The sequence below is a fragment of the Rhopalosiphum maidis genome, chromosome 3, assembly GCF_003676215.2.
Source record: "Rhopalosiphum maidis isolate BTI-1 chromosome 3, ASM367621v3, whole genome shotgun sequence".
In the NCBI taxonomy this organism is placed as follows: domain Eukaryota; kingdom Metazoa; phylum Arthropoda; class Insecta; order Hemiptera; family Aphididae; genus Rhopalosiphum; species Rhopalosiphum maidis.
Window position 1 is genome coordinate 2,013,102 of NC_040879.1, and position 13,446 is coordinate 2,026,547.

The 13,446-nt window shown below is 28.9% G+C and overlaps 1 protein-coding gene and 1 pseudogene across 1 annotated transcript; both read left to right on the top strand.

Annotated features, from left to right (window-relative positions):
* Nucleotides 1-611: 611 nt before the first annotated feature.
* Nucleotides 612-2,096, top strand: LOC113560010. Its single transcript, XM_026965795.1, has one exon. The coding sequence runs from the start codon at nt 612-614 to the stop codon at nt 2,094-2,096; it is 1,485 nt and encodes a 494-aa protein (XP_026821596.1).
* An 8,724-nt stretch (nt 2,097-10,820) lies between these two features.
* On the top strand, nt 10,821-13,266 carry LOC113560011 (annotated as a pseudogene).
* Nucleotides 13,267-13,446: the final 180 nt, after the last annotated feature.

Below are 13,446 nucleotides of genomic sequence, written 5' to 3' on the forward strand. Positions count from 1 at the left end.
ACAAACGTCTAATTTGGTTCCTAGAATCATCCAAATTCATCACCAAAGAACAATGCGGATTTAGAAAAAATCACTCAACGATAGACGCTTTAACTACGTTACATACCGACATTTGCTCTGCGTACAGACACAACCAACATCTAATCACAATAGCATTGGACATCTCAAAAGCGTATGACACTGTCTGGAAAAAAAGAGTGCTAACTATCCTCCACTCGTGGAAAATTAACGGTAACATCTTTAACTTTATTAAAAACTTCTTAACAGACCGAACATTTAATGTTAAAATCTATGATAAGATCTCATCTACTCACTCCATTCATAATGGACTCCCTCAAGGGTCTATACTCAGTGTCACTCTTTTTCTGGTTGCCATTAATGACATATGCAAAAACCTCCCCAATCCTGTAAAATATATCCTCTTCGCAGATGACTGCAACATCTACTGCAGTGGAACACAAATTAAAACTACAACCCACTTTCTCCAACAAGCACTTGACTCTCTCTCTCCAAATGGTCTCATAAAACCGGCTTCAGTTTTTCTCCCGCAAAAACTCAATGCATTATCTTTAACAAAAAAAAAAAATGATCCCCAACCTACAATAAACTTCATGAATACTCAACTCTCCTTTACAAATAGTATCCGCATCCTGGGTCTCACTTTTGACACCAAACTTACTTGGCGACCTCATCTGAAAAAACTAAAAACGGAATGTCAATCAAGATTAAGGACAATCAAAATTCTTGGAAACAGCACCTGGGGATCCGACACAAAAAGCCTAATCACAATTTATAAAGCACTTATACTGTCATTAATTGACTATGGAGACATAATATTCAACTCAGCAAAAGAAAAAGATCTAAATACCCTGGATCCTATACACAACCAAGGCATTCGCTTGGCCATTGGAGCCTTCAGGACGAGTCCTGTCGATAGCATACTCTTTTACGCAGGAGAACCTCCTCTACAAGATAGACGCCATAGCCATATACTAAAATATGTGACTAAAATTAAAAATCTGACTAACCACATCACTGAAAACATCATCCACAGCCCTCTACCTACTAATATACTGCCCTCCCGAAACACAGTATTCGAAAACTTCAAAATAATCAGTAATAACTTAGATTTCCAATCACAATCACTAAACAAAATTCAGCCTCCTCTCCCTCCGTGGCTCTGGTCGCCAAAAATCAACACCCAATTGGCAGAATACTGCAAACATAATACAGATAGTCGAATCATACTCAACCGTTTTGCAGAAATAATGTCACAACAATATCCGGACTATACACAAATATACACAGATGCTTCCAAAAGTAAAAATGGGGTGGGCTTTTCTGTAATCACAGATTGGGAGAACCATCTCTTTAAACTACCGTCGTCTTTTAGTATATACACAGCTGAAACTCATGCTATTTACCAAGCACTATTAATCATCTCAACTTCAAACCCAACAAACTGTCACATCATTATCAGTGACTCTCTGAGTGCTCTTACTGCAATTTCTAACCCCTACCCTAAAAATGAACTTATTCAACATATACAGAAATTAATATCTGAAATAAACATCCCCACATGTTTCATGTGGGTCCCTTCACACATTGGGATACCCGGGAATGAAAAAGCTGACACATCAGCCTATGAAGCCATTACATATCCACAGTCCATTAAAATCAGCTCTACTTCCTCATCTGAAATCTTCGGCACAATCCACCAAAAAATAATGGAAGAATGGCAACTTTTTTGGGAAAATATTCCCCTTACCAACAAACTGAGAAATACAAAACTACTCGTCAAGAAACTAAATTACCCTCCCGGCACAAAAAGAAAAGACGAAGTAACAGTCACTCGAGCCAAAATAGGCCATTCTTACTTAACACATGTACATCTCATCAAAAAAGAACCAGCACCCATATGTGATACTTGCAACGTAACTCTATCAATTGAACATATCGTAATCATCTGTCCCAAATACACTGAAGCACGCAAGATACTCCAAAATCCAGCATCACTCTATCAAGCCTTCAAAGATGAGAACACAGCTGCAATCAGTACATTTTTCCATAATATAAACACTAAACACCCATTGTAAATAGTAACTATAATAATGTAGTAAAATTTATTGTAAAACTTAATGTATACATATATATATTTTTCTTTCTTTCTTTTTCTTGTATAAATTTTAATTAAAGTAGGCTAAAAACCTATGTAGTTGAAGCCTTAATAAACTATTAAAAAAAAAAAAATTTAATAATTACATTAGAAAACTATTATTAATCAATATACTTTGGTTCTCAACCTTTTAAAATTTAAGACCACCTATTCAAATTGAAAATATATAAGTACCACAGAATAACCAAAATTATAATAATACAACAATTTGTTTTCCTAGACGTACCAGCGTACTACCTACAAACTTTCTGTATACCACATAACCTAACCATATAGGGTCAAGAAACACCATTCTATGTATTTATTAAATTATATTTATTGTAGAACATTGGAAATTGATTCATTACATGTTTCATAATTGTCTGAAAGCAAATTATTTGTCAATACTAAAAAGCATCTAGTAACTAGTCTAGTAGATTAAATTACAAATGTATTTCATTATGTATAAGATCTAAAGAATAGACAAAAAATTAAATTCTTCTTATTCTTATGCTTATGGATGACACATATCTATAACCACTATTTAGAAAACCCTGTATAATTAAATACATAAATTTTAACTATAAAATGTTCTGTCCATCTACAATCTTTTTTTATCTGATACATTTAAATACTTTATATCACATGTTTAATATTAAAAACCACCTAACCTAACCAAACTTTTATGAACCTTTAATGATGGAATTATAATATTTGGCCATTTTTTATGTTACCCCTCTGATCATAATACACATATTAACTAAAAGGCATTTAACATATAAAAGAATATTAGTAGCACCTACTAATTTAGTTACTAAATTAAAACTACAAAATTATATTACAAAATTCACTAAATCAGATAATGTAATGTTACCTAATAAATGCGTAGATCATTTTACAGTTGTAATATTAACTGTAATTGCTGTGTTTAAATATTATAATATGGAATACAGTACCTTAAATGCAACATAAAGCAATTCCTATATTTTTTTTCTGGTTTTATAACCAATGGCACATTCAAAACTAAAATTTTTATAGAACAAAATTCAGAAATTTTCAAAAGGGAAAAGGTAAATTACATTTTCCAAAGTTTTTGAGTTTTTTGTATGATTTACTAATTATCAAAATAATTATTTTAATTTTCAACTTTATAAAAATATTTTAATTTTCATATAAAATTTATTTATTCAAGACAATAAGCTGGGTATTGTCAAATGTACATGTCAATATTTCCTCTTACAAAATAACTAATTTTATAATAAGCTAATTTAATTTTTATTCTAAAAACTTTTTTTTCGATAAGTATATAAGTATAAAAATGAATTATTGATATTAAATTTTACAAAATACAACACCAAATTTAATTTTCACATTATTCGGTAGAAAAGAACACTTAAACTAATATGAAGTTTAATAAAATATTACTATTGGATAAATTTAAAAAACGTTGACAAAAAAAAACATATTTTCTAAAACTGTTAGTACTGTGTAAGAATAATATTAAATATTATGTTATAAAATAACATTAAAAACCAAACAGTTTAAACAATATCAGATATTTCACACCCAATATTTTTAGAATACAAACAATTACGGATCTCAACTACAGAGAGTGACGAGTGACAACTACAGCTTTTAGTGTGTTAAAAGTTAATTATTGTTATTTTAACCTTAATGAGTTTTTGAACAGTAGTCAAGGTTGTACTGGCTTTCCAAACCGGTCCAGTCTGAAAAATTTTCCAGTCCTACTAAAATAAAATTATTTTACATTCGTATTACATAGTAAAGAAGGACTAGAGGACACGAAATCTCCATTTTTATTCCTAAATTAAACTTATACATAATTATTGATTAAAAGTTTAGTTAAATTATATGCAGCTGTCAATCTTTTATTTAAAATAAAATATTAAATGTATACAAAACATTATAGATCGATATAATTATAAGTTATAAAATAAAAATCTTAGACAATAGTACTTATTTAAAGTTTTTTCTGTTTTAAAATACAATATTAAAATTATACGCTATTTTTAAATAAAATAATAATACTGACAAAACTTCTTATAGGTAGGTACTTACTAACTAAATACCAGTGGCGTGGCGTGTATATAAGCAGTGTAAGCGTTGCTTACACTTTTTATTGTAAAACGTTATTGGGTGTATTATTTTTAAATGACCAAATTAAATTACATTTTAGCCATGATCAATGTGAAATAATATTATTGATAATTATAATATTTTTTCATTGATTTTATAATTTTATATTATTTATAAATGGTTATTTGTTGTTAGTCTAAAAATAACATCGTTATTTGTTGTTTTTGAACGTTTCGGTCGTCGCGTCGGTACAAGCCAAGAATACTCGGTAAAATGTCCCCCGAACTTCCGCAGTCCGCACACGCACGTTCAGCTCAACTATACATTTTCTATAAACATGACAAATGCGATGTGTGTGTAAGCGATTTCAATTCCCTTCCCTATTTTATAAATTAGACTAATACAGTTTATAGTATAAAGTGTTTGTGTTGGAATTAGCATGCGGAATAGTATACGCGGTGGTGGTACTGACATATAAGCGATTTTCAAATATGATACACGACCAATCAGCAACCATCGTGATTTTAATCGACATTTCACATTATTTTATTTTTACCAATTGCGACAATTGCGTTGGTATAATGGTATGACACTCAGTGCCACGCTGCCACTAGTGCCACTATTGTCTATTATGACTATTTGACTTTATTTTTAATAGTTAAAACTTACAGAATATTATTTAAATATTATAGAATATTTTTTTAAATATTTAGACATTGTATAATATTTATATTTTTAATTATTTTATGATGAGTAATCATGTTAAAGATGCTAATTTTATTACTTGTGAATGTGGCAAACAAGAAAATAATATGAGCAGTTATAATTGGCTTTTGCATATAGCTTCTTGTGTAGTGCGAAAGTCAAAACTTACAAACAAAAATATAATAAGCAACTATTTCTCAAAAACGCCAAGTAAGTAATAACTTCATAATATGTTCTAAATGTCTTCTAGTTGTTAATGACTGTAAAAGTAATATGTACTATGTAGGTATATTGAAATGACTTAAACATCAAACATATTATATATTATATGATAATAATTATTTAACCGCCAATATTAAATGTTTTTCATCATTGCAGTAATCAATAAAAACGTCGGGTCAAACGAAATTAGTGTTGCTGTTGCTGTTGCACCAATTTCAGAATCCACAACTTCATCACAAAATACTGATATTGGATCAAAAAGTATGTCAATAATAAAATAAGTTATTAAGTAATTTTATTATCAATTACTCATACAATCTAACAACATCTATTGTTTAAATATTTCTGTAGTACACATGAGTACGGGAGCTCAAATTAAAAAAAAATTTATACGATGTATCTAAATCCGGTGCTTTTATTAAAATATTTCTATTATAAATTAAACTAGACTAGTGTATGTTATATTTTTTTATTCATTTACTTTTTTTTACCCATGAGATGAATTATATCTTCAGAAATGTATTTATATAAAAATATATTGATCCAAATCTAATACAATGTATTAGAACAATTATTTATTAATATTAGTTATTAAAAAGAATACAATTATTTTTTTAATCAATTATTTCAAATGATATAAAGTTAAAACATAACAGTTTATTAGTTAAATACAATTTCTAATGTTTCAAAACATAATTTGTATAAATGTATTACCTATATATTTTCTAATTTATGTTTTAGGAGGAAATTTAGTTTCAATAAATCAAGGACTTCCATTATTTTTTAACACACCAAAAACATTTACTAGCTATCAACCAAATGATGCAAAATTATCATCAGTTTCAAACAATGAATCACCACCAACAACTCAATTTTCACCTCAACAAGACAATTTGTCCAACTTCCACTGTAATATAGATAGATTACTGGTAAAGTCATTTGGCGCGCATACTTATGAAGACAAAATGGATATTGTTTTAAGAGGGAGGCCTACTCCTAAATTACCTAATTTGAAATCTAAAACTAAAAATTGTTACCGATATTTTAATGAATGTTTTTATAAAACATGTGACTGGCTTTGTGGTTGTTCGGATAAATTGTACTGTTGGCCCTGTTTGCTCTTTTCACATAGTGAATCGAATATTTGGTCATAATATGGGTTTACTGATATGTCTAATTTTCATGGGTTAAAAACTAGACACGAATCAAGTCAGCTACACATTCAAGCCTTGGTAAATTTAAAAACTTTTGGGAATAATAGGATAGATATTTGTTTAAGTGAAAATTTAAAAAAAAACATAAATAAACATAATGAAAAAGTAGATAATAATAGGTACGTTATAAGTAAATTAATTGATATCACTTGTTTCCTTACCAAACAAGAATTAGCTTTTAGAGGGCATGATGAAAAATCAAGTTCTTTAAATAAAGGTAATTTTGTTGAAACATTTAATTTACTCTCTTCTGTTGATGACAAACTAAAATTTCATATTTCAAATTCTACTGTTTTTACAGGCCTTTCAAATGACATACAAAATGATTTAATTAATTCTATAAAAAATGTTATAATTACAAAAATTAAAGATGTTGACTTCTTAACAGTAATCACAGATGAAACAATTGATATTACAAAAAGATCACAACTCACAACAGTATTTAGATATGTTAATGACAAAGGTGTTCAAGAGAGATTTATTGGGTTTTCTGATGTTAGTGCAGATAGGTCAGCTAAATCTTTGGCTGATTATTTTTTTTCAATACTTCCAGAGTATATATGTGATGAGAACAAATTAGTTGCTCAGACATATGATGGAGCTGCTGTGATGTCTGGTTCTCATAATGGTTTGCAGACTTTGATAAAACAGAAATATAAAAATGCAATGTATATTCATTGCTATGCACATAAACTTGATTTAGTTCTTAAGCAGTCAGTGTCTCATATTAAGGAATGTAAAAGTTTTTTTACTAATCTAAACGGGTTTGCGGTTTTTTTCTCTAATAGTACAAAAAGAATAAATGAGTTAGATTTAATTGTTAAAAAACGATTTCCGACTATTGCACCAACAAGGTGGAACTATAATAGTAGATTAATTAATATTATGGTTGAACATAAAAAAGAAATTAATCAATTAATGCAGTCTATTGTAGAAAACGCTGATAAATGGGATGGCGAATCAATTATATGTGCTAGAGGCTTTTGTTTGACATTAGAAGATTTTGATTTTAATTTTAATCTAATAATTTTTGGAAAAATACTTCCTTTAGCTAGGTACCTTTTTGATGTATTACAAAAATAAGTGTTTGATATTTCATATTGTACTCAAAAAATAAATGAATTTAAGAAACAATTAAATGAGTATAGGCAGAAATTTAATTTAGTTTGGAATGAAGTAAATGACTAAGAAAAAAATAAAATAGTCCCATCCAGAAATAAAAGGTCTCGAATGGTTCAAGTATCAGTAGATAGAGAAATTAACTATAAACGTTTATTTTATGAAATAATAGATACTATTTTAGTTAAAATTGATGAACGATTTTCTGAAGTATATAACTTAAAATTTATGGGGTTACTTTATTTTGAAAAATTTTCCCATTACAAAGATTATTTTCCTCAGGATAAATTTAGTTCACTTAAACAAACATATGGTCAGTATTTTGAATTTCCAAAGCTAAAGAGTGAATTGTCAATTATATATTCATCTGACCAGTTTCATCAAACACATATTTATAAACTTTTAGAATATTTGAGGGAAACAGATTTAACAACTGTCCTACCTCAAGTTACTAAATTATGCGCATTAGTTTTAACCATTCCTGCAACAAGTGCTTCTGCTGAAAGATCTTTTTCCGCTTTAAAAAGGATAAAAACTTATTTAAAAAATAATCAAACTCAAAATAGACTTTCAAATTTATCTTTACTTTCCATAGAAAAAGAAGTTTTAATGACTACAAAGTGTGAACCTAATTTTTATAATGATGTAATTAAAGATTTTTTAAAACAAAATAGAAGAATAGAGTTGTCTTATAAGTGAACTTGTAAACTACTAGAATTTGGAACTAAAAATTAGATTTAAGAAAAAAAACAGGAGTATTATTATTTTTATTATTTATTAACTATTATCCCTACATTAGAATGTATAACTTAAAAAAATTGTATCGTTTGTTATTTAAATATATTTAAAAATAAATTGCTAATGTATTAAAAATATATATGTTGTTGCTAATTTTGTTATATAACAACCAAAAGTTGTTGAGACACATTTTTAGAGGTAAAATTTGTAAGTATGCAATTATTTAATTATAGCAAGGTAAAATCAGTAGTATAAACTGTAAGCTGCTTTTTAGTGATGGTAAAAAAAAAATTAAGGTATAGGTGGGTATAATTTTTGGTGATTGCTTACACCACAGTCGACTCCACGCCACGCCACTGCTAAACACAAAAGATAAAACATAGCACATACCTGCATAATAGCTATATTATGTATTAAAATATAATAATTAATTTATCAAATTAGTAATTGTTTCATTAAGTTACTGCTTTGCACGACATATTCAATATCTACATTTTGTAAAGTATATAATATATCTTTTTCACATGACATTATAATAAATTCTTCCACATGTTCTTGACTTAAATTACTTCTTAATCTGTTCAAAATATATTTTAATTTTGAAAATGTTCTTTCACATTGAACTTGAGTTATAGATAATGTTAACAAAAACTTGTATGCTAAAAACAATTCTGTTTATGCCTTAGCATACAAATTATACTTCCATAAAATTTGATAACAACAAAATATACAATTTTACATGTTTTTTTATTTACAAGATGTTCTTTAGCTAACTCAGATCCTTCTTGTTCCTCGTCTTTTTCTAAATCCAATGCCATACATTTATATTCTTCAGGTAATGTTTTTGAAAGTGAATCCCATTTTTCTGCAAAATCTATTAGTGGTTCTTGTAATATTTTTTTATTGATATTTGGTGAAAAGTCTATCAAAAGCTCAGCTAATTTATTCATAGCATTTTCAGGTAAATTTTATATTAATTTTAAGTTAGTTGGATGTAGCCATTCAAATTCTACGTACATATCTTTATGCTTTGAAAATCTATTTTATAAACTCTCAATAACAGTATCCAAAGTTACGTTATAAACATTAATTTCATATTTTTTTTTCAAACAATCGTAAGAGAGGTATCGTTGATAATTTCGTCGTGATACTTTGGTTTTTTTCTTATTCTAATTTCTTTAAAATCTGCTTCAACTCTGAATGTTGTATCTACATTTTCAAAAATCACGTTCATAGCAAATGATAAATATTTAACTTTTTGTACACGTCAATACATTTTCTACTTGCATCTTTTAACGTTTTTATTGTGTTTTCTACTATTTTGTATGATTGTAGCAAATCCATTCCTGATGTTTATAAATAGTTTGATAATGGAGTGGTATTTTTAAAAATAAAAATAAATAATTGTGCTGTTATTATTGTGTCAAATTGTAATAACATTTTTAAATACACATTAGCATTAAACCATGTATCAGAATTCATATTTTCCGATGTTGAAATATTAAACAACGTTTGACATATTTGAACAAAGATTGAATTTTGAGAATCATTTAAAGATCCAAAAACTTTTCTTAATGATTTTTCTTTAGACCACAATCTTGTCTCACCTAACGTACTTATAAAACTAATATTTTTACCTTCTGTCGTATTTTTCCAAAAATTCATTCGTAAATATGATTCACGAACGAATCCTGCAACTTTGTTCAAAAAACTAAAAAGTGAAATAGATTTATTAGTTTTTTGAGTTACATCCGAAATAACTAAATTTAGTACGTGTGCATAGCACTATCACCATACATGAAGTTGTTTGGGTGAATCATCTGTTAACCACTTAAGTGAATTCTTTATATTGGCTTTGCATGTTAGCTACACCATCCGTTGAGTTCCAATACATTTTGTAATATCTATATTTAATTTTTTTAACTCGTTTGAAATAAGTTCATGCATATATTTCCCTTTACCCGATTTACAATTAACAAGGCTTACAACTCGTTCATGAACTTGGTTATTTACGTATCTAATTACAATGGAACACTAGTCTACTACATTGATATCCTGTGCAGTATCAATTTGTATTGTAAAAAAATTGGCTTGTTTAATTTCCTCAGATATTTTTTGTTTTATAAGTTTAGTTATTCCTTCGATTACCTTCTCACGAAATGTTATCATACCTGTTAGTGAATAATACACAATGAAATCAGAATCTTCCCACGAAATGTTATCATACCTAAAAAATATAAAACACTATTTATTTAATAATCAATTTAAAATATCTATTAGTGAATAACATAATAATAACTGATATACATAATTAAATCTGTACCTTCCCACAAAATGCTATCATACCTAAAAAATGTCAAGACACTGTATCGGACAATAATAAAGAATCAGTCTGTTCTAGACATACCTTTACGTTTTATGTGTTACGCTCTGTGTTTTTAAAGTCTCCAAATAATTATTTTACCGTTTACATTTGTCTATTATTATTTTACATTTACCACTACGTGTTTTTTCATAGTGTTTAATTTTTAAACATTATATTTTTCGTTTATTCCTTAAACAAATTCAATATGTTTAAATGCGAACAATGTTCATTGGTTTTCACCACGAAACATAATTTGAAAACCCATCAGAAAAAACATGAAGGTCTGCGGTTCTCATGTACCTTTTGTCCATCGACATTTTCTTATAAAACCGGTCTCAACAAACATAAAAAGAACTTTCATGGTATGTATTAATAAAATATTATTTTTTCTATTCATTTAATATTTATTTATATCTAATATAATTAATTTTCATAAGGTGTCGTTAACGTTCCGGTTAATCGTCAGCCTGCTCAACCGATTGCTACACCGAATGTTAGACAGAGCGTTATACACTACGCGCCTCCTGCAGAGACTATCCAGATTGCACCTCAAATTTTCGTTCCCGATATATCGGCTAGTGTTTCGAATACATCGACTGACATTCGTATATCTGATGACGATATTTGTATGTTAGCTATGGATGAATATGAAAATGAAGAAAAAGTTAATGCAGGTTAGTTTTATTTTTATTATTATAGATGGAATATAATGTTTAATGATTCGTATAAATCATAAATTTCATTTTACACTTATTAAGTGGTCTGTGAATTGATCAATGATATATTAGTTGGAGTATTCCGGCATTACAACGATTATCACACCGTTTGTAAGATTTAATTATAAAGATTTTATATGGTATTTTTTTTATTATATACGATTCTTTAGATATATATATACCATACGTATAATAACATAGGGAAATTAGTTTTTTTTTTTTTTTTTTTTATTAAGATTCTTATACAACTACGGGGTCTAACGGGAAACGTGTTTCATCTCCACCAACTCAGCCGTTAGAGCGAAAAAAAGCACGTATGGATATGGTACAGTCCTCTGGATTTCTCGAGATTTCATCGTCTGCAAACCGAAAAATCGTATGGCATTACGCCAAAAATATCAATAATGTTCAAATTTATTCAAAGTTCCTCCAATCGCTTAAACCAGAACTAATAAAAATATTAAAAAATAGTATTCAAAAACACGCCATTAAATTTAATTTTAAACTCGAGGCAACCTATAACCGACCTAACGTTTTAAACACTTCAGAAAACCGGGCGTTCAAAACAACAGCGATTGAAATGTTTCATGATAGTAATATAGCAGAGATTATAGAGAGAGTGTATTTAAAATTGTTTAACGAGAAAGATGAGTACAGTGGGAGAGGAAGTAGATTTACTTTAGAATCAATAGACGGTCTATTATTGGCGGTGTATAAATATTCACCGATGAGTGGATCATCATATATTAAGTTACCGGTATGTATTGAGTGGAAGCGAGGTACCATAAATCCGCAGAATGCAGATCAAAAATGTTTCATGTACGCCATTCCGCAAGACATGTGACGGGGTCGACAGTATGCCGTATCGAGGGTAATAATTACAAACAGCATGAAGATAAATATAATTTCAAAGATATCACCTTCCCGACACCTCTATCTGATATATCCAAATTCGAGAGAAATAACTTGAACGTGAGCGTAAATGTTTATGGGATCGAAAAAAAGTTTCAACCACCGAAGAAATATCCGACGTATGAAGTGTATCCGTTACGTGTAGTCGAGGAAAAAAAAACCAATCATTTTGATCTCTTATTGATAACAGATGGTGATAACTCTCATTATGTTTACATATCAAATTTTTCCCGTCTCATAAGAAGTCAAAAAACTAGACACAATGGACGTGCAGTGTTTTGTAAGAGATGTTTTACAAATTTTGACAATCAAAATTTAAAATTTAAAATGTATTGACAGACTGCGTTGGATCAACATAAATTGGTTTGCGGGATGCACAAACCGATATTACCGGATATGCCGAAAGAGGGGGATTGCATTGAATTTAAGTTGAGGAAAAATACAGTTAGACATCTATTTGTTATATATGCAGATTTTGAGTCGTTGTTAGTGAAGACTGGTGAGAGTATGGGGAAAAATACAACAATTATTCATAAACACGAAGCGTTGAGTTATGGATTTTTGGTAAAAGTGAGTGACAACGTACCAGTGGAACTTTTAGAGGAGTACGAGATACCGACAGGACCGGTATTATACAGAGGAGATGATGATCATAAGGACGTAGCGAAACACTTTATAGAAGCAATAGTTGGAGTGAGTCGTAAAATTGAGAATTTGTTGAAGACAAACATACCTTTAACTATGACTAAAAACCAAGAAAAAACACATCAAGCGTGTACCGAGTGTAATCTATGTAAATGTAGTTTAGCCGGGGGTGATAAAGTTATGGACCACAATCATCTAACAGGAAAATTCAGGCAAACCTTATGCTCTAAGTGTAACTTAGAACTACAACAGCCTAAATTTGTCCCCACATTTTTCCATAACTTATCTAACTACGACTCACACTTTATAATTACCGATATTGTATATTATAATACTTATAATACTTATATTGTATTACCGATAATTACTTGGATATGATACCGAGTCTATATCAGTTATCCCGAACAGTGAGGAAAAATTTATATCTTTTTCAAAATATATTAGTAGTACCTTCACTGTACGGTTTATAGACACATTCAGATTTATGGCATCGAGTCTATCATCTCTGGCTAAAAACTTGATAACACCAGACCTTAATAACTTTCGTGAGACATCTAA

What these genes read in the sequence shown, in the direction of transcription:
- LOC113560010 (XM_026965795.1), top strand. Translation starts at nt 612, where the DNA reads ATGAATACTCAACTCTCCTTTACAAATAGTATCCGCATCCTGGGTCTC.